This window comes from Sparus aurata, chromosome 15 (genome assembly GCF_900880675.1).
Source record: "Sparus aurata chromosome 15, fSpaAur1.1, whole genome shotgun sequence".
In the NCBI taxonomy this organism is placed as follows: Eukaryota; Metazoa; Chordata; class Actinopteri; order Spariformes; family Sparidae; genus Sparus; species Sparus aurata.
The window spans coordinates 25,191,560-25,216,813 of NC_044201.1; the positions used below are offsets into that span (position 1 = coordinate 25,191,560).

At 41.6% G+C, this 25,254-nt stretch overlaps 4 protein-coding genes across 16 annotated transcripts in view; 2 read left to right on the plus strand and 2 right to left on the minus strand.

Moving 5' to 3' along the window:
• Positions 1–3,371: 3,371 nt before the first annotated feature.
• Positions 3,372–9,439, plus strand: eef1a1a (eukaryotic translation elongation factor 1 alpha 1a). Of its 5 annotated transcripts, none has more exons than XM_030442591.1 (8): positions 3,372–3,583; positions 5,141–5,324; positions 5,435–5,614; positions 5,932–6,228; positions 6,661–6,811; positions 7,013–7,269; positions 7,584–7,818; positions 8,613–9,439. In XM_030442591.1, exons 2-8 carry the CDS (start codon positions 5,181–5,183, stop codon positions 8,735–8,737), a joined length of 1,389 nt encoding a protein of 462 aa, XP_030298451.1. In that variant the 5' UTR covers positions 3,372–3,583; positions 5,141–5,180; the 3' UTR covers positions 8,738–9,439. The 5 variants fall into 5 exon arrangements, with proteins under 5 accessions (XP_030298451.1, XP_030298448.1, XP_030298449.1 ...); XM_030442588.1 differs by lacking the exon at positions 3,372–3,583 and adding an exon at positions 3,717–3,846; XM_030442589.1 differs by lacking the exon at positions 3,372–3,583 and adding an exon at positions 3,723–3,846 and having other exon boundaries at positions 5,144–5,324.
• Positions 9,440–10,638: 1,199 nt separating this feature from the next.
• Positions 10,639–13,883, plus strand: cgasa (cyclic GMP-AMP synthase a). The gene is made up of 5 exons (XM_030441133.1): positions 10,639–11,611; positions 11,714–11,927; positions 12,385–12,642; positions 12,869–12,968; positions 13,094–13,883. The coding sequence occupies exons 1-5, from the start codon at positions 10,706–10,708 to the stop codon at positions 13,461–13,463; spliced, it is 1,848 nt and encodes a 615-aa protein (XP_030296993.1). The 5' UTR covers positions 10,639–10,705; the 3' UTR covers positions 13,464–13,883.
• Positions 13,884–14,378: 495 nt separating this feature from the next.
• Positions 14,379–23,117, minus strand: ddx43 (DEAD (Asp-Glu-Ala-Asp) box polypeptide 43). Its single transcript, XM_030441139.1, has 17 exons — positions 22,732–23,117; positions 22,431–22,486; positions 21,893–22,010; positions 21,404–21,682; positions 20,883–20,964; positions 20,024–20,183; positions 17,789–17,907; positions 17,499–17,609; positions 17,254–17,395; positions 16,614–16,714; positions 16,175–16,262; positions 15,900–16,027; positions 15,684–15,793; positions 15,441–15,579; positions 15,254–15,341; positions 14,872–15,129; positions 14,379–14,694 (listed from the first exon to the last, which is right to left on the minus strand). The coding sequence occupies exons 1-16, from the start codon at positions 23,057–23,059 to the stop codon at positions 14,887–14,889; spliced, it is 2,292 nt and encodes a 763-aa protein (XP_030296999.1). The 5' UTR covers positions 23,060–23,117; the 3' UTR covers positions 14,379–14,694; positions 14,872–14,886.
• A 319-nt stretch (positions 23,118–23,436) lies between these two features.
• kcnq5a (potassium voltage-gated channel, KQT-like subfamily, member 5a) overlaps positions 23,437–25,254 on the minus strand; it is a 102,314-nt gene continuing 100,496 nt past the window's right edge. For all 9 annotated transcript variants that reach the window (XM_030442324.1, XM_030442328.1, XM_030442323.1 and 6 more), the window contains one exon: positions 23,437–25,254. This exon is cut by the window's right edge and continues 2,961 nt beyond it. The gene's annotated coding sequence lies outside the window, so the exon portion shown is untranslated.

A 25,254-nucleotide genomic window follows, 5' to 3' on the forward strand; every position in this document is an offset into this window, starting at 1 on the left:
AGTTATTATTTCACTTCATAGCCTCCGTCACAGCTTTCAAATCACTACAGGAACTATAAGCTTTTCTTGCGTCCTGTTTACGTCTATAATGAAAGTCTGAAGATCAAATTAACCGACATTTTGATATCAACCTGGATGATGCACCACCTTTTAAACATTATCTCATACTTTATGTGCAAGAGTAGCAAACCTACGTACAAAGGAGTCGATATTCTGATGATCAGTTTTGGTGTTTTTGTGTCAGATTCCTAAAAAATTGACAACTTTGGTCTTTCCTTTAGCCCCGACTCTGGTCTTGCCCACACTTTGTAATTGGTTACATGTCACAAGAAATAGCCAATCAACACTGAATAATGTTAATCCGCAAAGTAATTAGCAGTATTGTGAAAAGTACTCAAAAGTCATACTTGAGTAAAAGTAAATATGACGGGGTTAAGATTTGAATTCGATAGAAGTGAAAATTACCAATACGAATACTTGAGTCTGAAATGATCTGATATTAAATGTATTTGAGAATCAAAAGTAGTTCTCTGACACTAAATTTACATAAACGTCAACATTTTCAGATTTTCCCACAATCTTTTCGTCAATAAATTAATTTATAAACGTGCTACTTTGGCTCTGATGCAGCATAATCTGTAAAGTAACTAGTGACTGAAGTCATCAAATTAATGTAGTGGAGTAAAGTGTACAACAATTTCCCCCAAAATGTAGTGAAGCAGAAGTATAAAGTAGTAGTAAAGTAAAGCATCTAAAATTGTACTTGAGTATGGTACTTGACCGAAATGTACTTAGTTAGATTCCATTACTGCTCCTTATTGTTAATTTTGACACTAAGATGTTTATTTTTATTTTAACAACATATTGGCAGATGTGCCAAAGAATTAATGAATAAATAAATAAAAATACTGGTTGATCCAGAGCAAAACAGATGATAGTTGTCACAGACAGGAAAATATATTGATATTTACACTACTCACAATAAGTTAGGGATATTGGGCCTCATTCATGAACCGTTCTTACGAACAAATTTGTTCTTAAGTCCCACTTACGAAGATTTTACGAAGATTGTGGCATTCATGATTTTTTTCTTATCTAGGATGTTTTCTTAGGCAAGAACAAATCCTACGAACACTCAGGAGTACTCTTACGCACATTTCAGTGCCGAAATGTTGGCATGGTTGTGTTTTCTTCTCTTGTGTAGTTCAATAAAATGCTATATTACAGTGATAATTCTGTCATATTTATTAATTTATTTATTTATTTAATATTTTTGGTAATTTACAAAGAATTTAAATTCTAAAATTAAATGTGCCAATGATTTGAGATAAATCAAGTAAATTGGAAACATGCCATCAATTAGTAACCCCCCCCCCCACCCTATTTATACGTGGCATTTCTCCATCCAAGGCCCGCAAAACAATGGCATGTATATTGCTCCTGCGGCTTTCATCAATGTAAGAACACAGCTGCGAACAATTCTGAGGCTTACGAACGAGTTGGTGAATCTGACGTAGGGTTTTCTTAAGGAACCTCTTAAGAACAACTTAAGAAAGAATCTAAGAAGATTCCTAAGAAGATATTGGTGAATGAGGCCCATTGTTATTGACATGAGTGCTTTTCCTATTTGGTCTGAATTTTAATGAAATAAGTAAAAGTTCCCTTTGATATTACCAATAATGAATGAGAAGAAACACCATTTTCATTAGTTTTATATTTATTACCCCAAAAATTTTGACAATAACAAGGATAGCCCCAAATAACAAAAGTTGACAATGTCAGTAGCGGGTGTTTCCACCATTTGTCGCAATGACAGCTTGACAGCGACGTCTCATGCTCCTCACTAGCTTCATGATGTTGTTCTGAGGCAATGCGTTCCACTCCTCCACAAGTGCTACACGCAGTTCTGCCAGGTCACGTGGGGGTGGGGTACAATCATCCAGTCTCTGCTTCAGCTGGTCCCAGACGTGCTCTATGGGGTTCAGGTCAGGGGACATTGCTGGCCATACCATATAAGGCACTCCAACTTCCTGAAGTTGAGCTGTGACAATTCTGGCACGATGTGGTGGAGCATTATCATCCATGAACAGAAAGTTGGGGGTGTGCTGGCGGAATTGGGGGATGATGATGGGTTCTATGATGTCTCTGAGGTAAGAACGTGCATTGACTGAGCCATCTACAATAACCAAATCTGTTTTGCGCTGACTGGTGATGCCTGCCCAGACTGTTGCACCTCCTCCACCAAAGGGAACCCTGGGGACCATGTTGACCTCGGCGTATCGCTCACCTCCCCTTCTCCAGCAACGCTGACGACCATCATTTCTGTGCAAGGTGACCTGACACTCATCAGTGAACAGGACGGTAGACCACTGCTGCAATGTCCAGGTCACATCGTCTTGTGCCCACTGCAAACGTTCACGGCGGTGTCTTGGTGTGAGTGGAGTCACCTGCAACGGTCGTCTGGCATTCAAGCCAAAGCGGTGGAGTCGGTTTCGAATGGTTTGTCTGGAAACCCTAGTACCCCTCACATCTCGTAACTAGGCCTGCAGCTGTGTGGCAGTTGCATAACGATGTCTGAGTGCATAGGTCCTTAGGTACTGGTCATCGTTGTGGTCTGTCACTTGTGGGGCTCCACTCCTGGGTCTTTCATGAACTCTGCAAGTAGTTCTGTGTCTTGATGCAGTCTGCTGATGACACTTTGAGACACACCAAGTTCACGAGCAACATCTGACTGCCTGCCACCGACCCGAAGGCGCGCTATGGCCAGGTGGCGCTGCTCGAACGTTAAGTGACGTTGTGTGTTCATGGCTGTTTGAATGATGAACTTGGAATGACTTACTGACAATACCAGCTTTTTATACCCACAGAATGTTGAAATTGATGCCACATTGAAAAGGGTTGTCTTTTAGTTTTTTGGTATTGGCCCCAATATGTAAGGCACACTGTACACAGTGAGACCATCACGTGGAAAACACAAAATGAGGTGTGTCTATCACTCCAATACAATTGCCTCCCTATCCCAAAACTCTCTAAAGTGAAACAAACACCATATGTAGGCTATGAGGTCCACTTAGTCTCTCACAATATCCCTAACTTATTGTGAGTAGTGTGTATGATGACGTCTGCATATAAGAATGCACCGTGGATTTAAAGGTCAGTGGCCCCATTTTCATAAAAATATCCCTTAAAAATGTCCCCAGGATTAAAAGTGGCCTCCTCAGGACACAACACAGTGTCAGAGGGTTACCAGGATCACTCTCTCCTCCTGTTCGCCTCCCTGCTGTTTCTTCTTTGTGTGTTGATGAGCAGACCTGCTGCAGACGGACACAGTGGAAACACGGCGAGGGCACCGGTGTTACCTCTAATCCAGCTAGGGAGCGTCTGGAAAGGTGAGCGCTGCGCCTGCTGCGCGCAGCTCACACGACCAGCACCAGATGTAACCGGGACAGCGCAGACTGTCTCTGCATCCACCAGCTCACGTCATGACACAATAATGCTGCAGCTTTTTGTGATTTTATTCCTCTGATACTTTTCTCCAGCGCCGACTGCTGCAGGTACAACAGCCGGGAACAACAGAAAACAGGTAGAAACGCTGACTGCTCTGCCTGCGGGGCCGTCTGTTGTGATTTTACGTGTAAATAAACAAAACGTGGTCGTGTCCGATAATGGATGCAGCACGGCAACTTCCCCTGGTCCCTGCTTGTGATGCTGAGCAGCAGCGGCGGCGCGCAATTACGTAACACCCTCCCTCCCTCCCTCTCACTCCTCCTGTACTGTGCGCTAAAACCGGATCAGCGTCTCTCCTCTCCGGTCCTGCTCCTAACCTGACACCCGGGCAGCCCTCAGGTACGACACTGAACATGGTTTTGCGTCGAGGTGGGTTCTTGTTTTGGATGCTTTGTGGAGGATAAGTTGAGTTTGTCCTCACAGCGCCTCAGACTCCGAGCTGTGTTTTGGGAATATTGTTGTGATGCAGACGGCTGGTGGTTAATGCGCATCATGGCGGAGGGGTTGACATTCACTTAAATCCTTCAAACATTTGATATGAAGCAGTTGTTGTTTTTGGGTCTCTCCTCTTCACTGTGCGCAGTTTCATCTGGTTTCGCACTTTTAGAGCGCACTGCGGCAGCTGTCGTCACCTTATACCCACAGTAGATGAGGGGACGAGACAAATACGCGCATGTAGATGTCTGTCTGTCCTGGCACAGAGTTCACCTGAGCGAGTCTGGCCAAGATCAAGTGGGGATTCATGTTACAGTTGAATCCAGACCCGGATCAAATGAATCCTCGCTCACCTGGGTGATCTGAAAAGAGATCTTTGTTGTGCCTGTGCAGATTGTTCCACTGAAGGTTATCACAAAAACAGATTAACAGCAGTGTTTACTCTTCCCCCTCCTCTGCACATAACCTGTGTCAGTGCACTGCAGTGTCTGAGAAATGGCTGCTATCCTATCAGTGAATTGGACCTGACAAAATGGAGGATTCTGGCTCGGGTTGAGGCTGTAGTAAAGTCTGCGAAAGCAAAAGAAAAAAAGGGGGGGGGAGGGGGGGGACGGTGAGGTGAAAACACGAGAGGCTTGTTTTGATGTGGCGGGCACAGCTGAGTCGGGACAGCAGAGGAGAGGAGGGCAGGCTGGATGTGAAAGAGGAGAGCAGGGGTGTGGATGGATGGAGGAGCAGAGTAGGAGGGGTGGAGGGTTCTGTGCTTGGCGCAGTTCACTGGCCATTGATCCGATTCATAATCTTCGGAGATGCACCGTATGAGAAAACATCTACTGCCCGCCAGGAGTAACCTCCTGTAAACACATCCTCGACTGCAGAGACAGCAGTCTTCAGAGCGTGAGACCCCGGAGAGACGTCTTCGTTGTTCTGCACCAGTCACCTGGGGAGTCATTAGCACTCTACTATTGTTTTTATCATCGGTGCTGCAGCGAATCTTCCCCTGTGTGATCTCGTAAAGCCCTCTCAATTCAACTGTGTTAAATAACCAACGTCTTTAGTCTCTTTGATGGTTACAAATGAGTCTTTTTGACCCTTGGGGGATTAGTTTGCGACTCACATAAATCCCGTGCAATAACTGGAGCATGAAAGGTTTTTGTTTCCTACCCTGCAAACCACCTTATTTAATACTGTTTTTTAGCAGACAGACAGTTTCCTGACTCCAGCCAGCTCCAGTCACAATGGGAAAGGAGAAACTCCACATCAACATCGTCGTGATCGGCCATGTGGACTCCGGCAAGTCCACCACCACCGGCCACCTCATCTACAAGTGTGGCGGCATTGACAAGAGGACCATCGAGAAGTTTGAAAAGGAAGCCGCTGAGGTGCGGAGACACCACCAATGGATCTACTAGTGTCTTCCTTTAAGATTAGGATGATACGATAAAAGTCATACCAGCTACCAACAAATATCTAACTGTTCTTTATTTCTCAGATGGGGAAGGGGTCGTTCAAGTATGCCTGGGTGCTGGACAAGCTGAAGGCAGAGAGGGAGCGTGGCATCACCATCGACATCTCGCTTTGGAAGTTTGAAACCAGCAAGTACTACGTGACGATCATCGATGCCCCGGGTCACAGGGACTTCATCAAGAACATGATCACTGGGACCTCACAGGTGTGTAACATGAGGATGCTCAGCCATTCTGTGTGCATTACATGCTGTATGTTGTGGGGTCCTTTGCATACCTGTGCCTCTGAGAAACAAAGACAGCTGACAGTCTTTTTATCCTGCAAGTTATAGTACAACATACGGAGGTCACCATGGGGCAAATGAAGATATCGTCAACTCTGGTGATTCAAGTATTAAATTAGGGCTCCTGTGCAGATATGGCTTCATTCTTCTACAGTTACACAATAAACATTGGCCCTTAAATGAATGAATGGTCAATGATGTGCACCAACAATACTACTGTTTGATCTTTGCATCTTCAGGCAGACTGTGCTGTGCTGATTGTGGCAGCCGGTGTGGGAGAGTTCGAGGCAGGTATTTCAAAGAATGGACAGACCCGCGAGCATGCCCTGCTGGCCTACACTCTGGGAGTGAAGCAGCTCATTGTGGGCATCAACAAGATGGACTCCACCGAGCCAAACTACAGCCAGAAGCGTTACGAGGAAATCGTGAAGGAAGTGAGCACCTACATCAAGAAGATCGGCTACAATCCGGACACCGTTGCCTTTGTGCCCATTTCGGGCTGGAATGGAGACAACATGCTGGAGCCCAGCCCAAATGTAAGTAGAGAACACAGAGGGGTGATGCAAATGCTTGAAAGATGAGCATGTGAGGAGGCTTGAATTTGAATATTCATTTGCATGGATGGTGTCAGGGATGGGAGGCTGTAGCTCCAAGGTTAACCAGTTCCTACGACTGTCAAGAGTTTGAGTGACCCTTTTTCCCCTCCAGCAAAAACACCACAGCAGTGCTCTTGTACTAGGTATTCAAATCAGCTCTGTGTGACTATGGCTCATCAAAGGCCACTGTCAAACTTCATCTCACCTAAACCACAAAAAATGAGCCAACTGAGTCCTTTTGATCAACACTAGTTCACCTAAAAATGTACTGTGATTAAAAAAAGAACAATCCAATTAGTTGTTCTTTTTCTGCTGTGATCCCAACCTTAAATCCTCTGGACTGAATATGGTACATTGTCTTTTCCTCTCTAGATGTCCTGGTTTAAGGGATGGAAGATTAACAGGAAAGAAGGCAATGCTTCGGGGACCACGCTGCTGGAGGCTCTGGATGCCATCCAGCCGCCCAGCCGTCCAACAGACAAACCTCTGCGTCTGCCCCTGCAGGATGTCTACAAGATCGGAGGCATGTGTTGAACTAATTAGAAGAAATTGATCAAATTAAGTATCGTGGGAATAGTGGATGGTCTTATTTTGAAATGGGCTCTCAATTTATGGTGTATGAAACACCTCTTGGTCAGAGTGTAGTCTGTTTCTTTCAGTATACGTCCAAACTACCTTCGAACTGTCCTTCGCTAAATGCTGTCTGTGCTGAACCTCTTTTCAGGTATTGGAACAGTGCCCGTAGGCCGCGTGGAGACCGGCGTACTTAAGCCTGGCATGGTGGTGACCTTTGCTCCGGTCAATGTGACTACCGAGGTGAAGTCTGTGGAGATGCACCACGAGGCGCTGACTGAGGCCCTCCCTGGCGACAACGTGGGCTTTAACGTCAAGAACGTGTCGGTCAAGGACATTCGTCGTGGCAACGTGGCCGGTGATAGCAAGAACGACCCACCGCAGGAAGCTGCCAACTTCACTGCTCAGGTAGACAATGCAAGGGCTCTTTTTATAGAAACCAAACGTCAGCATGATTCAACACATCAGCCCTTTCTTGAGTCAGAACTAGTGATAGTCTGGATTTATATTTGTTTGAAAATCTATTTTTATCCTTCCTATCAAAAAGTTGTCTTTGAATCTCACTTGAGCCCCAGTGGCAGTCACGCTGAAGGCATCACCCAGAATTAATTCAAAATAAGACAATCCCAGCACTCATCACCGAAACAGCAAACAGTCCAGTCTTTACAGTAGGGAGGATGTTTCTATTAATATGCCATCTGTGTTGTCTCTTTGCTTTGTAGGTGATCATCCTTAATCACCCCGGCCAGATTAGTGCCGGCTATGCTCCGGTGCTCGACTGCCACACGGCTCACATCGCCTGCAAGTTTGCAGAGCTCAAGGAGAAGATTGATCGCCGCTCCGGCAAGAAGCTTGAGGACAACCCCAAATCCCTCAAGTCTGGAGATGCTGCCATTGTGGATATGATTCCTGGCAAGCCGATGTGTGTTGAGAGCTTCTCTGAGTACCCTCCGCTCGGTAAGTTCAAGTGTAGAGGACTGAATTACAACAGCTACTGAACAGACTTCTTCCCCCATCATAGGCTTTATGACTCCACTGTTAGTCATACCTACACAAGCCCTGAGGGGCATGTGAAGATAATTTTTTTTTCTGGTGTTCCATTTTTTGAGTCAGGTTCCCAGAACGCTGCTAAACAGTTCTACACATTTTGAGCCTAAAACATATGAAAACACCAAAGTACAGTGCTTGTCCTGGTAGTAACCATTGTAACCATTACCTATGATGTAACGTGAACAGTCGCATATATCAGAATGAGGCCATTAACTGTTCCATCTTGATTTGACTTACTGATAATACACAATATTCCACTGACGGCAGATTATCGCCGATTATAACACATTCCTCGCCAAAACAAAGACATGACAGTAAACAATAGAACTCCACTGAAAGAAAACATGAATGCTTCAAGTCCCGTTTACAACATGAGGCAGTGGTAAATGTCAGCCTCTTGTGGTCATAATGAGTATTACAAAAACAAACACAACAAGCCTTACACATTTGTTTCCTTGCTTTCACACGAGTTACCATCACGTTTTACTCACTATGGAGACTGTGAGGATTGTCCTTCCAAAACTTGTTTTTTCCACCACTTCTCAAGTCATAAACACAGGAGTGAAACAGATTTGTCATTGATCAGACTTGAAAAAATGGATCACCAGAGAAAGTGTCCTCACTTGCCCTTCAGGACTTCCGTACACACCAGAGGAAAGCACCACAAACAATATCTACCTTTGCTCTTCTTCACCTTGCAGGTCGTTTTGCGGTGCGCGACATGCGTCAGACCGTGGCTGTTGGTGTAATCAAGGGCGTGGAGAAGAAGGTCTCCACCACCGGTAAAGTCACCAAGTCTGCCCAGAAGGCCCAGAGGAACAAATGAATGTTGTGCTACTCTGCCGACCCCAAGGTCTCCCAGGGCAGGACATCAGTCATCCAACTCCATCCGACAATTGGCTACTTCAACGTAATAATCAAAGACTGGTTAATCATCACAATGCATCGCAAAAGCATTCGGAGGAAAGAAAAAAACATCTAGATCCTTGAGGCGGCACTCCTGATTCCATCTCCGTGGTTAGATTACCATTACGTACAATGTTATATCAAACAGGTAGTTTTAAATGTACACTGTCAACTTGGTTCATGGCAATACCTTTCTGTGATGTTGATACTGAGACACTGAACAATTAGAGGTCCACAAATGTTATCACCTCTTTATCTCTCGGGAGTGCAGGTACTGGTCACTTTACATGGTACATGTCGTCCTGCTTTTAGTGTTTGTTTGCTACTCCATGGTGCTCTGTAGGAGCCCATGGCAAGAAGTTAAAACTATGTTCTTCTGAGTGGTAGTTTAGTAGAACTTGGTGATTTGTTGTGTTTCAGCTTTAACAAAAGTTCTCAAAACAAATGTTCGAAATGTGTCCTTGCCGAGGGACTCAGAGTAGGACAGCTGTTGATTCTTAAGGCACTTTGATTGGCGTTTTGCTAACTTTGCACTTGAAAAGCTTAAATTGGCATAAGCTACTGCACCTTACTGTAAGATGGCATGAGCCTCTTTGCAACATTAAACATGTTTCAACCAAAATGTTTGGCTGTGGTCTTTGATCATTTTATTGTCAATATGTTGTTACTTTACTTAAGTAGATTTCTCAGGTATCTGTATTTTATGTGAGTACTTGAGTATGTTTCTGACATATTTTTACACAAATATCTGTTCTTTCAACTCCTTACATTTCCAAAATAGGCTTGTTATTTGAGTTTTAATGCAGTTTAGAATTATTGATTATTTTTATTTTGCATCCTTGCACTGAAGCCCTGAGGGGCAAGCGAAGGTTATTCTCTTTCCTGGCGATCCATTTGCTAATTCTGATCTAAATGTATTTCTGTCCTGTTGCTTAATTTTATTTTCCATCTGTGAAAAAAGCCCCAAACTTTTAAAACTTGAAAATGTGAAAAAAAAAAAAAAAAGATTCAGAAAAAAAAAAATTTCAGGAGAAGAAAACATTTTTCTAAATTTTCTCACATTTGTGTTACAGAAATGAAAAAAAGTCAAATTTTCAAAGATGGAAAAAAAAAGCAACTTAGAAAGATAATCAAGGCAAAACTTTATTTTCCCGACAAGTTCAGAAGTCATAAACACAGGAGAGAAAACATTTTAGAGGAGACTTAGAAAAGGGATCAACAGAAAATATCTATTTTCATCTACAACAGCCAAACATCATAAGACTGATTCCATCAGTGCATTCCACGCAGGAGAGAAAAGACCGAGAGGGAGACTCTAACGCATGGATGTTCTTATTTTCTCTTTCTATTTTTGGCTTTGCTGCTTTACCAACCCAACATGATTCTACCTTTAAGTTTAATAGTCTTTGAAATATATGAACATGGCGTGAGGTTCGATTAGCTTTGCACAGAATTAGAAGTATTCTTCAGAGGGATACTTTTTACATTTATACTTTGAGTACATTTCAGAACCTGTACTTCTATTACTTTTACCAGAGTAAAGAACTCTAATCGTTGCTCCTACTTTCTTTAAACAAGTGTCTATACGTCTACTTGAGTGTAGAATGTCTGTACTTTTGCCACCTCTGCAGGGCAGTGATGGTTAACAGATGCCTATCATATTCCAAATCTTTGGGACCACTCTGATAAACATTAGATCATCCCTACAATAAGCCCTCATGTCCACAAGATGTAGCTGTTGGTTTAGGAATAGAATAGAATTTAACAGGACTAGATTCAAACAGCCTAAGGGCTGTATGAAAGGAAGTTAAGGGGCGTGTTCTCTTTCACTTACCGGAACCAGAGTTTAAATCTGGCGGAACAGTTTGATTCCTCTCACTGTACGATCATGACGGGCAGAGGGAGACCACGCAAGGACAAGAGTCCTGACAAAAAGTGTGCCAAGGGTAAAACTAGACCTGAGGAAATTAAACCGGCAACTCTGCTTAAATGTACAGGGAAAGAAAATAGGGGAGAGAGTCAGAGTGGCACCGCAATGGAACAGAAAGCAAAGGAGCAGAAAAAGAAAAACCACACTGAGGAGAAGCCATCTGCACAGGGCAAACAAAAGGAAGAGACCAAAAAACACAGCACAGAGGAGCAACAGAGGACACCTACGGAACACACAAAGGCCAAAACCTGCGGTGCCAGGCCCAAAACAACAGTGGGGATAAAAAAGACGCACACAGCAAAGGATTCTCCAAAGACTGGCAAAGCAAAAACATGCGGTGGGAATATCAAATTACAAGAGAAATTTCCAAAGGAGGTGATGACGATGTGGCCAGAGATGCTAAAGGACGCCACGAAGGCTTCTCCACAGACCGCCAAAGCAAAAACATGTGGTAGAAAGGCAGAATTACAAGTACAATTTGCAGAGGAGCCATCAAAGGACAACCTGGATGCTTGCGTACAGACCCCGAAGCCAAAAGCCCGCGCTGGCAAGGTCAAATCACCTCCACAATTTGCGGAAAAAACAGCAACGACACCGTTAGAGAAACCAAAGAGCATCGTAAGAGATAAGAGACGTGCCGACAAAGTGAAATCGGCAGAAAAACTCCCAGAAAAAGCTGCTGTGGACTCGATTCTCTCAAAAACTCTGGTCAACTTAAAGATTAGGAAGAAAGAAATATCAGATGCAGCAGAAGTTGTCAATAAAATAACAAATGCTATCATCAATCATATGAAACAGAAAAGTGAATGCTTTAAAGAAGTCGGAAACCCACTACGTAGTGGAAGTTACTATGAAAAACTCAAGGTAAGTCACATTAGTTAAGAGCTGAATTTGAAGTTATACATCTTTTCTCTGTACGTTTTCTTACTTGAAGAATTATGTCATCGCATATTTCTGTGTATACAGATTTCTAAACCTGATGAGTTTGATGTCATGGTGCCGATGCTTGTCGACCGAGCGAGTGTTGAACCATTCGGGAAGGATGGAGCCTTTTACAGTGTGGGACTAAAGCGTGGCAACAACCCTCTGAAGAAATTTCAAGAGGAAGACACCTTATCTGCCAGCGACATGCTCAAGGAGTTCAGGGAAGAGGTGAAGAAGAGTGTCAAGGGATTTACAGGTGAGCGTCTAACAAAACACACACTATATAACAGTGAGGATATGGAAGAGTCGGTCAAATGCACAGTGGGAACCAGTAAAGGTGACTGGCTAAGAGCATGGAAACACTGGTAAAGTTTCATCGTCCACAAACATTAAACAAGTGAAGGGGACTTGTTCAAAACGTTAAATCCTTTTAATTAAAAAATATTTGGAATCTTCCGTGCGGCTGCTCAAACTAAAAGTCTTGGAGATATTGACTTGACTGAGTTTAAATTTTTGGTGAACTTATCCTTTAATCCTACTGGTTAAAATCTGACATAAATAAAGATTGTGTTGCGGCTATAAAATACGTCAATATTCAATGAAAATTATCCAAAGAAAAGGGTTTTGAGGGGGAAATGTCTGATATATATTAATGCTGTGAACATTTTGATGAATGGAGAAAACATTTAGTTTGTGTTTGTTTGTTCTTTCAGAATGGGAGGTGACGAAAAAGAAAAGAGGTTGCCCCGCAGTAACCCTCATCACACAAGTCAAATCTATCACCATTTCACTGGACATTGTTCTCTGTCTCATGGTCAAATCAAGCTGGCCATCTTTCACCAACGACGGCCTGAAAATAGAGGGCTGGCTGGGAACCAAAGTTAAGAGGGAATACAAGCAAAGTGGGTATTATCTCGTCCCAAAATACGAAGGCAACGGTAACAGGGAGGATGACGGGGTCCTTGCAAAGGGTAAGTCTTCTCTCAACTGGTGAACCATGATCAGATCTTGACTTATATAATAAGCTCAGGCATAGAGTTCAAGTTCTTTTGGCGCGTTCGACAATCTCACATCTGATGTCACGTGAACGATGTTACGGGGCTTTCACATCAGCATTTTCATGAATGAGAACTAGAAAAAAAGAGGAAGCTTCAAGTTCCCCTGCTCATCGATCATTTTGTCGCCTGTGACACGCAGATTCTTGGCGGGTTTCGTTCTCCCACATCGAGAAGGCCATAATGAAGAATCACGGATCAGAGAAAACCTGCTGTGAACAAGGAGGAGCTCGCTGCTGCAGGTTAGATCTGAATCTTACTGTATGATTTTCATTCCATCATATCTGAAGTTTGTTTGGACATAATTGAATTATTGTCCCGTGAGGCAAGAATCCATAATAGTCTGTTCCTTTCTCTTAACATATAGGAAGGACTGCTTGAAGCTGCTAAAGAACCTTCTCAGTGAGCTGAAGGAGAGCGATTCTTCATTTGACAAGTTCTGCTCGTACCACGTCAAGACCACGCTGCTACATGCCTGCTGCTCCAGAACTAAAGACACTGATTGGAGCGCATCAAGTCTGAGCCACTGTTTTCAGCAGCTCCTGCAGGATTTTGTGGCCCATCTGGAAAGCGGTGAACTCAACAACTTCTTCATCCCAACTCAGAACCTGCTCTCTGGTCCTGGCCCGAAGAAATGCAATATGCTGGCTTGTCGTATCAGGGAGGAATGTGACAGGGGTTTTCCTATATTCCAGCAGAAGCTACAATATGGTCACAAGGTCACTGCAACCTCATAATATGTATTATGAAATATCAGTTCACACTCGAGTCCACGTGGAGGTTTGTGCTAAATTTCACAAAAATCCCTCAATGCGTTCTTATAATATTGTCCTCACAAGATTTGAGGTCAAAGTGAACTTGACCTTAAACCTCCAAATGTAATCAGTTCATCCTCGAGTCTGAATGGACCTGTAAACCAAATTTGTACAAATTCCTGTGAGGCATTCTTGAGATGTCACATTCAAACGTTAGGGTTTTCAGAAGTTTTTAACTTATTCTTACTCCTTTTCCAACATGGATTGTCGTATGCAAATCTTTTACTGCAACTTTGTGTTAACCACGATCTTGTTTGTTTGGTTTTCTGGCCTGTATTTCATTTTATTTCAAACATGTTCGATATGGACATAAACAAATAAACCTGCATGACTTTTCAATTACGTTTGGTCTCTCATCTGCTTCTTTATGCCGCATGATAAAAAAACTGGTATTAGATTTCCTCCAAGTGGTTTTCATAGTGGTTGCCTAAAGGCTCGAGGGCACACAATGAAGTCTAAAACAGTATGATGATTGCTCGGCAGTAATGTTAAAGAAATTATATGCAGTGTTTGGAAAAATCGTTGATAAACCGTGGTATGCCTTTCTAATTGTTTGCGTCACTGACCCAGCTTCCTTCTCGGATGTGCTGACTCAGTACAAAGGAAAAAAGAGTGGAACAATCGCATGATTGTGCAATGTTAAATTCAATTGGCATTCAAACGTAGTCTCGTTTCTTTTTGATTTCCCAGTGAACCGATTCAACTGTCCTGCCCCCAGGCCAGTGTTACCATGTCTGTGTGGGTACTGGAAACGGTCCAAAGCATGTTTAATCATCACTTGGTCATCAGGTTGATATGAACTTTACAGGCCAATAAAAATATACACTGGGCATCAAGTCTCTTTTAAAGGAACATTTATTATACAGATTTCTTTCTGCCAAAATAAAGATATTATAATAAACACAATATACAGAGTGATACTCAGCACTGCTGTGGTCGGTGAGTTAGACACATAAAAAACAGTCACAGTTGTGCATTTTAAACATTTTTGAACAGCACAGCAACGTGAGGTGTTACTTCCTCTAAATGACAATAGATGAAGATCTGGCAAAAAAAATAAACATTTTCAATACAAGAAAATAAATCAAATCAAAAAGTAAAATATACATGAAAATTTATTTACACTACAGGTGGTTTCAGATCCTGTTCAACCCTGTCGAGAGAAGAAGCACAAGAATATTAATGTGTTTCCTACATTATTATTCAATGTGAACATCGGATGAATAAATCAAATTCAGTAACATCTTTTTATGTTTAAAGATCGTCGTATTGACCGTTTTCTGTCAGAAATTGTGGACATTTAGGTTTCTATCTTCGACCATCGACTTACATGGACAATCATGCTTTAGAATCCCCAATTCTGGCTTCGATCTCTGCCTCCTCTACCTCCACCATCCCTTCGCCCCCATCCTCCTCCTCCTCCTCCTCCTCCTCCTCCTCCTCCCCCCCATCCTCCGCCTCCTCCTCCTCTTCCTCCACCGCCTCCTCCTCCTCGATATCCCGATCCTCCCCTGGGGTCAGACATCTCCTTCTCCCTCTTGTGCTTCTCGTATCTCTCTGCCATCATCACCAGTTCCTCTGGGACCTCCTGCAACGGTATTCACCAAGATTGCGTACACTTTACTTTGGTTTGCTAGATGTTCTAGTTTTAAGATTAATAAACTGTGCATGCCTGATATTCATATATCAAATAAGCTTCCTGTCCTGCTCACCTGTCCTGCTCGCTCCAGGATGTGAATCAGCTCAGGTGCCATCCTCCAGTTTTCTCTTGTTACCAGGGTGACAGCCTCCCCTGAGCGTCTGGAACATAAATTCATCAATATCACCAACTAGGCCAATGAAAGCCAGACCCCGGCAATTATAATAATATGAACCCTGGAAAATGCAGGTCAGTCTTACCCTGCTCGGCCTGTGCGGCCCACGCGATGGACATACTCTTCTATGTTACGTGGGAAGTCGTAATTAAAGACATGAGTTATGTCGTGTACATCCAACCCTCGGGATGCCAAGTCAGTGGCGACCAAGATCCGAACACGACCTTGAAAAACATCAAATGTAGTATTCTTTGGTCAGGTTTGATTGTTCGGATTGTGCATGTTTTTTGTTTTTTTTTAAAAACAAAACGTTCTTCCTGTGACGTACTCTCTTTAAAGTCCTTGAGGGCTTCTTCACGGTCACACTGCTCACGGTCACCATGGAGACTTTGCACAGCCAGACCCTGCAGACACATGTCGCTGGACAGATCATCAACCCTGAGATGTATTCCAAAAGGAGGCACAAACAGGAAATTATTAGTGTAGGTGGTAATAAATCGTATTTAACTACGAGCCATATGTTTGTGGCCGACTCTCAGCTCACATAAGCTTCTTGCCAACAAAGATGAGGACTTTATCCTGAGGCAGCATGTTTCTAATGAAGTCAAACACGTAGTCCTTTTTCTCTTCTTCATGGACGATGAGCACTGTTTGCTGCACTGTGTTAACAGCCTAAGACCCAGAGAAACATAGGAAGCATTTAAACAGATAATCCAGACGGGAGTACACAGAATTTCAAAGTGACTTTCTAAGAGCCAGCAAAACAGTCAACTCCAGTATTCAGGTGGGACGAAGTAGAACACAGAATTTTCCACCTACCGCCAAATCCAGGGTGCCCACGTAAACCATGATGGGATTCTTTAGGTAGGATTTGGACAATCGTCTCACACCAGTCGGCCAGGTGGCACTGAAACACGGAAATTTACAAGTGAAGAAGAGTTATTTTCTATTTAATAACTTACATCATAGAACCTCAAAACAAAATCTGCAAGGCACAATGTGACAAAGTAAATTACTGTAGCAGTGAATTTGCTGTAAAAAACTAAAAATCTCACATTTATTATGATCTTTTCCTTCTTTCCTTCCTTTGTGAAAATGTGTAAACATCTCAATCATACTCAGTTGTGAGACAAATATGGTTTTCATGCTCAGGGCCTGCAATGCAAATGCTTTTCTTAGGCTGCATCTGTGCTGCGTCCTGCTCTTTAACCATGTAAAAAACATTTGTTTAAAGTGCGTCATGCGTCTGGACTCATACCTGGTCATGACAGTCTGTCGGTCTGGCCGGATGTCCAGGAGAATCTTCATAATCTGAGGTTCAAAGCCCATATCTAGCATACGATCGGCCTCGTCCAGGACCTTTTCGCAATGATCAGAGCAATAATAAATAACATTTTTAAGAAAACCGCCTTCGCAGTTGTCTGCCTCCACTAACAATGTGCAATGTGATTTTTTGCTGAAATGTGTACAGAGGGCTGGTGGTCCCCTGAAGCTTAATATCTTAAACTGAGGAGCTTGATGTAGACAGCAATGCTTTAAGAAGTTCGAGAAGTTGATCTTTGGAATCTAAAATGCTATCAATTCATTAGATATTTGTGTGAATCTTGGTCCTAAGTAGTGTACATATTCCTGGGTTATGGCCAGAAACGTGTTTTATGAGGCCACAGTGAATTTTGACCATCAAATTCTAAATCAGTTCATCCTCAAGTCCAAGTGGACATTTGTGCCAAATCTGGAGAAATTCCTTCAAGGCGCTCCCCAAGACATTGCTTTCACGAGAACGAGATGGACAAGCCGAAAACAATATAAAAATAAGATCACATTATGTGAAGTGGACCCAAACAAACATTAAATCATTCTTACACAAAAACCAACAAGCACACACACAAACTGCTGACCAAATAGGTGATGGAGCGAAGATTGATGAGCTCATTCATCTGCAGGTCGTTTAGTCGGCCTGGCGTAGCGATCACTATGTCCACGCCGCTCTTCACCAGGTTGATCTGGCCTCTTCTATCCCCTCCGCCATAGATACAGACACTGAGAAGATACAGTAGGAACAATTATTTTCATGCTGCCTCTAGGTCACAATTACAGACTAAGTTTATTATTAATGACTTGTGATGACATTAAACTGCCACACCTTGTGTAGCCCTTATAGCGGTACTTTTTGCACTCCATTTCAATCTGCAGGGCCAGTTCTCTGGTAGGAGTGAGCACCAACATGCCTGGACCGCCTCGCTCAGCTCTAGGTCTATCAAGGAAGGAGGGACAAAAGAAACAGTTTGACAAATGGGTACAAATATCAAGGCTGCACACTTCTCTAAGAAATGAACAGAAAAGAAAAATAGCAGTTTCAAGGCACATAGGCCTTCACAACAGCTACAACAAAAGATTAAATGTGCCAACAGGCTGAACAGGTCCTGCACTCACACAGGCTGTCCATCCATGTGGATGAACCCTGGCAGCAGGTAGGCCAAGGTTTTCCCTGTTCCAGTCTGAGCAATGGCTATCAAATCCTCCCCGCTTAGCAACACTGGCCACGCCTGAGACTGGGGAGAAAAAGGCAAAAGCAATCATACAGTTGTACAAACAAAAGGTTCAAACTGACCTTAAATAAACACAAAACCAGAACCGGTTAGACAAAGTATGTTATTGCTCTGAAAATGTTATTATTTTTCCCTACATAGAGACTATGTGAAAACATAAAATAAGTAAACATTTTAAACTTTCAACCAACAAAATTTAAGTCTAAGCATAGATGGATGTTGGCTCTCACATATGCAGTTTGAGACAAGACAAGTTTAACTTAATTAAACTTAAGAAAGATAAACTCCCATTATAACCCCCTTTTTTCCTTTCTTAAAAACAGCATTTATGTAAGGTCAACATTTCTGGGAAATGCACTCCCTTTCTTTCCAAGAGTGAGATTAAGACAAACCTCAAGGCTGTGCATTAATAAGGGAGAGCTGGAGGGACACGAGTCAGTGAGAGAAAAGCACAGCTGGCTCATTCCTAAGTGAAAAAAAAATCAAAACTACCAACACCTCCAACGTGTCTTATATGTAATTACACAATGTATCTTGTTTTTTTTTCTTAACCTCTTTATACACAGAAACAAAGTATTTAATTCATGACTTAAGTGGTGGTCACCTGTTGAAGCCATTTCTTTATTAAAGACAAATCAAGTTTCTTTTTAGACTGTAGGAACGGAGCGGTGAACCGAACAAGTCATGTTGGCAAGGGAAAAATGTTTTAATGATCGCCAAACAGGTTAGCACAGATACCACTGTGACAGCATCACACCTGCAGGTATTAGTCGTGTCAACCAAACCCTAATGGGTGGGGCAGTGAAGCAACTTCATATCTAACAAAAGATTCAAGTGTTTGCCAAAGCATTACACAGAGTTAGCTGTACCAGTATTTGAAACCACAGGTGTGTAATTTCAAATTTCATCTGAGCAAGCCTCTTTTCGTGAAATGAAAGTGAAATCGAGGAGGGAGAGTGATGCAACACATCCGGTCTCAGAGATCCGGGAAAAGTAAGGATAATCAAACATTATTGAATTCAAATTCATAAAACATGAGTATCTGACTTAGTCCTTTGTTTTTTGTTCTTGTGAAAGACTTGGCAGTCAGTTCATCTCAGAGCACATTTTGTGGAGAATGCCCTCTTTAGGTTCAGAGAACAACTATGAGAAAGAAGCAACTGCATTCAGTGTAAACATTTCATGGAACCAAAGTTAAGGTTGTATACTGAATTTACCACAGGGAGAAGAGGATTATAATTGTAAAAAATATAATTTTCTCGAGATAGAAGGCCCAGAAGGTTCAGAGTAAAGAATAAAAAAAAAGTATGTATTGTAACTCTGAGTTAGCAGATTACAAATGTCTGCATGCTTAAACAGCAACTTCAGCAAGAAAGAAACCATTCTTATTGAGCAACACAGCAAAGAAAGGTATAATTAAATTATTTCCTCAGGCAGTTGTGCCAATAGATTTTCCATGGCTATCTCATTACTTTGAATTCATAAAAGGTGAGGTTCAACTTTTCTAAATTGTAAAGCTAATTTACATACAGAGGTGTGAATAATATTTGTATCTTGGCTCAGTTCTCTACAAGAGTTTATGTAAAAATATGATGACTTCCTTTCATTTCTGCTTTTTGGTCAGACTGAAGCCACATTTAAAAAAAAATATTTTTTTTTCCGATAAAGGCTGCCGTTGATGTGGGTATTTCCTAACTTTGATCTTCGGAAACAATGGGGATTGCCCATAGCAAAAAGAAAGGTTACTACAGGTGCATCTCATGTTACAAACCCAAACACAGTATACATACGGAAATTTTTGTTCCAAAATAAGGTGCATGTTTCTTTGAAAAAGTAATTGAACAACTTTTATATCTTTAAGAGAAAGGGGTGAATGTAAATCCCTGTTAACAAGTAAATAATTGACATAATAATTACCCAAAATACTGGGTTTTTGGTAATAAACCAAATAATGTAACTTGTCGTTTTAATCAATGTGGAGCAAAATAGGACTGATACAAAAATCTGCTCTAGTTGTCCATTAAGAGGAGAATAATGGCTTTTATATTCTGCAGTAATAACTCACAGTATAATTAATGATAAAGTACAAAATAAAATTGCTCAGGCACCAGGCTCATACCTGGATCGGGGTTGGTTTGAGAAAACCAACTCGCTCAATATTTTCCATGATCTCTGGATAATGGTCAAAGGCCTCAAGAAAGGTGCGACAGGGGTTGGGAAAGGGCCGCTTCTCCCCGTCTTCCTTCAGGTCATCCACAAAGATATTATTGTTCTCCTTCCTGTGAAAAAATATAAAATAAAGATGTGTGACTCGTGGAACTGGTACAGCGGTTGATACAGAACTGCCATGCTGAGAACGAATGAATGCAGGATGTATAGCCGTAGTTGTCATGTTCACACCACATGTGGTCCAAACTATTTGTAATCCAAACACCAGAAGAATGTCAAGTGCATCATGTTTTGTTTGAAGTTTTTCTGCTTTGTTTACACATTTTATTCTATTTCTAGATGCAAACAATTTTCACTGCAAAATAAAAGCAATTAAAAGGAATTGTAAAGTGGACTGTGACCCAGAGACAGACAGCTAACAGAGTTTATAGATCAGGGCTCCATATAACTGTGGTACTTTGTCCTGTACAACGAGATTTGGACCTCTGTCAAGCCTTTGTTGCCAACTACTCACACCCTTGCTGTGAGGCCCGGAAACACTGACAAACCCTAAAACAACCTGGCTTGTAGGTGTGTACAAGACACATTTGTCAACACATGGAGAGGTGGATAAATGGTGCCACCTATTTGTCTGAAGTTGTAACAGAAAACATCACTGTCAAAAAAATTGTTTTGAGAAATTCTCAGCAACAATTGGAGCTTCGAAGCTTTTTAAATATTAGTTAGCGATGTGTAAAATATTTTGAACACTTACATACACCTACAGGGAACAAGATGATGTGATAAGAAGGTAACACTAGCAGATTTACCTCCATTCACTGACTTCCTCTGCTGTCTGCATGGAGACACACTCTGCCTCAATGTAAAACTTCTTAATCAAGGGTGGGAGGTCTAAAGGGGGTTACAAAAATTACAGAAGTATTCAAAACCCATTTTCACAAATTACATTCTGATGTCGTGTCACAGGGATAAAATAATAAACATGAGCTAATAACAAGTACGAGCAAACAAGAAGGGAATTCAAAAGTGGTACGTGTGCTCATGATAGGACCGAATTTTCAATCAAACAATGATCGTGAATTGAATATAAAGAGTCTCTAGTTTAATTAAAGTGCATGAACATTTAATGAACTGTATGAAACTATAACCCTTTTTATATGCATACCTTTCCAGGGTAAAAAGTGCTTCATGTGATGCCAGCTAAGCATACCTTTAAGGTAAAGCTCATCACATCTTTAACTCATAATCATTGCTTTATTTATCTATTGTGCTGCAGTAGGGCCAAATCAATACTATGTATGTACAGAAGTGACAATAAACCAGGCCTCACCCTTCCACTTGAGCTCCTCATACTTGTCCTTATTCTCCCGTATGTGGTTCCAGTCTATTTGTATACGGGCCGGTACGTCACTTGCAGCCTGAAATACTGAAGCAGAGCCATTTTGTCCTCCTTCATCACATTCCCCCCTGTAGCGTCCTCCTCCACCTCTGTAGCCTCCTCCATCACCTCCTCCTCTGTAGCCTCCTCCTCCCCCACCTCCTCTGAAGCCTCCTCCTCCTCCGAAGCCTCCTCCTCCTCCTCTTCCAAAAAATCCACCTCTACGAGGACCTGAGAAACTGGTTAGTATGCTGCAGGGGATTCATTTTCATTTACAGTACAGACATGCATCAAGTAACACAACCAAATGTTAATATTTTTGTAATAATCAAATTAATAATCAACACAGGCATGAACAGGACATAAGCACCGCAACATGTACAACTGCAAGGTATCCTTTTAGGATCAAGATCAATATTGTCTGGAAGAATGCCTTCATACCATTGAAAAACTGAGAGTTGGAATCAGAAACCAGGTCTTCAATCATCTCCTTGGCCTTCTGTTGGGCAGCTGAGGATCCCAAAATAACCACCTCAGCTTCATAGTCCCCATTATTTATCTATAGAAAGAACAGCAACGTTATACACAGGGAATCAAATAAAACACAGTCTACATATCTATAGGGCAAAATATCTTGATCAATAGGTCCATTTACAATGAAATCAAAAAGCCTTGTTGCACATCTTGTCACAAGTATTTCATAACCACATTTACAGAATCCCTACAACAACAACAAAATGTGTATATCAGCCGATATGAAGATATCTAAATATTTTATACCCTATTGGTATTAAGTGTTGATCAGACTTTACTTGACATTCCTATTTTGTGTGTGTTTTAATACAATCAACTTACCAAAAAATAAATACAATGATGAAACCGATGATGACTTGTTTCTTTAAATGTACTGATCGTTAAATCAACTACCTGTTGCAGCTCTATTAAGTTAATAAATGTTTCACAGTATGGGTCCACTCGCCTTGATTCTTGCCCCGGAGCTCTCTTCAAGTTCACGAATTTTGGCTCCTCCTCGACCTTTTACAGGACCAACAGAGAACATCCGAGTATAACCAAAATCTCTGCACATCCAAACACAGAGTAAAACACATAGACACTAGCTTACAGCTTGCGGGACTTGGCAGCATGGAGAACACATGTGGACCAAGAAGTTGATTTAGCATAAGAAGCTAACAGCTAAGTTAAGCAAAATCGAGCTAGCTAGCTACAAAGTGTGTAGCAGTTAGCATTTGAAACAGAAATAACTGATTTACAAAACATACCTATTACCCTCCCGACTGAAGAACTTTCCACACTGAGAGTCAGAGGAGTGGAAGAGTCCGACTTTTCATCGCCAAAGTTGCGTCCGCCGGCGCTGCGGGTAAACGACCGGCCTTCACCGCTCCAGCTTCTGTCCTCGGACACGTCGCCGCCTCGACCACCTCTGCCCTCTCTTGGACCTCCAAACCGGTTCCCGTTTCTGACACCGAAAGACACATTCTCCTTGGGGAAACCACCGCACGGTTGGTTCCACTCAGTCGGAGCCGGTTTTGTCGCAGGCTTCTGGATAGCAACGCCGCCTTCGTCGTACTCATCTTCCCAGTCAGACATTTTAAATTTGGCTCCGCACCTGCCTGCTAGCCAGCGACACCAATCAGTCAACTGCCAATCAACGGTATGTCGCCTTCATGTCCTCTCGGTAAGCTCGTATTTCCGACTTTTACTTAGATTTCCACCAGATTTTGATTAATGTTGTAATTATATATATATATGTAATATCGTAAATAAAAATCAGATACTCTAAGCATAGGATAAAAATGTGGATATATTTAACAAAAACTAACATTTATCAGATACTTCACCTTTTATATCCGTTATCGTGAGCCTGAAACATGTAAAATCCACCTTCACATAAAGGCATCGTGACCTCTTCTGACTTTTAAGACATTTTTTTATTGCTTTAAAAAAACACACAAAGTCAAAACAGCTTAGTTAATTTGTACTTTATTAATGAATAATAAAATTATTTTTGCATTTCTCATCCAGAGAACATAATGTGCACTATAATAAATTAATTTCAAAGAAATAATAATGTTAACATTATCAAGCTTTAAGGCCAGTTGTGTAATAAATTACTGTTCAAGCTGTAGAGAAATGGTTTTATCAGCCATTCGAGCCATATAAAGTCTGTGGCTAAAGCTACGTGACTTAAGTGAACTGGATGCCCAACTCAAAAAAATGAGCAGTTTGACTTCAACTATACAGTTTGCTAAAGGCTGTAGGTAAACAAGACCTTTGTAGCCCTGTGAATAAAAAACATATTTATATATGCAAGAAGGCACCCTGAAGCAATTTACAGATTGCAAACATGAGCATGTTTTATGAGGGGAAAAATCCACCCATTGTCTATGGACTTTCCTCATTATTCAGTATTTGTTCGGCATCTTGCTCCAAAGTAATTAAACAGTTTCGGCTGGCCTCTTTTCATATGCAGCAAAACTCAATCAATGACTACAACACATCTATTCCAATATTAATCATTAAACTACCATGTCACATTTTCAGGCTCCCCAAACTCACCATCAACAACTGTGCTTTCATGTCGATAATATAATTCACCATACCACAACAACTCCTGCATGGGCTGTAGAATTTTTCAAAATCGATCTAATCTATTTTCAAGTGTTTATATTTGTCAGTTGTTAGAGGATAATACCTGTTATATTCTACTACAGAATGTTAATTTGCTAAGCGATGCACTTACTCACCATTCAAAATAAAGGGAATATAACTTTTGAAAAAAAACTGATGAATGAAGGTTGTCATTATCACATTAGGATATATATATTTTTTAAGACTGCTGTGACTGCATACCCCTCAAGATGTAAACATGCATAAAAAAAATTCAAAAATGCTTGAGATGGCTGACATAATTTTGCATAATTCGAATTCAAAGGACGTCAACCCATCTACAAGCATGATGGCAATGACTGATATCATTGCTGATATCGAGTGTTGCATCAGGACAATGTCATTTAAGACACTTGCAACACACCATTTTTCATCAGCCGGCCTATGAAAACGTTCTCAATCTGAACATGGACCAAATGCACCAAAAATATAAACGTTTTCACTCGAGTACCCTTTAGGCATATTGCAATAACCCTAAATAGTGACATATTATATATGGTTGATGTGGCAAGGAGGGAGTGCATGCACATTCAAAATCCTGTTAAATTATACATGATTTCTGGGGGGCAACTGGAGATACTATACAATTGTAATATAATGTAAAAAAAAAAATAAAAAAAAACTGCATTTTTAGGGGCTAAAGGTGCTCGAAAACTCACAGAACCTTGGTGGTGAAAGTGTTTAAGTTTGTTGGCTTGCTAGCACCCTCTAAAGAGCAGCTCCTGCAGGTAGTTTTATGTAGACGTATGAAATTTGGTACACATGTGTATCACACGATGATTAGCAAAGAAGCCTAATGGCGCCTAAACCTAACAGGAAGTCTGTTTTCTTTGCGATTTTCACGTGTTGTACTTAAACTCCTCCTAGAGCTTTTACTGGTATTGACACTAGAGGGCATATTCTTCTCATATCTATCCACCATATACTGTTTTCTTGTATATATATTTGACAGCAGCAGAATGGACACATGGATAAAGTAACAACATGCATACAACACGTACAGTATCTCGTTATCATGGGTTCCTCAGGTGAATCCAAACTAAGCTGCTATGATATAAATGCAGTCTGGAGCGTCCACTGTACACGTAGTGTCGCTCCAGGCCATGAGGAGGGAA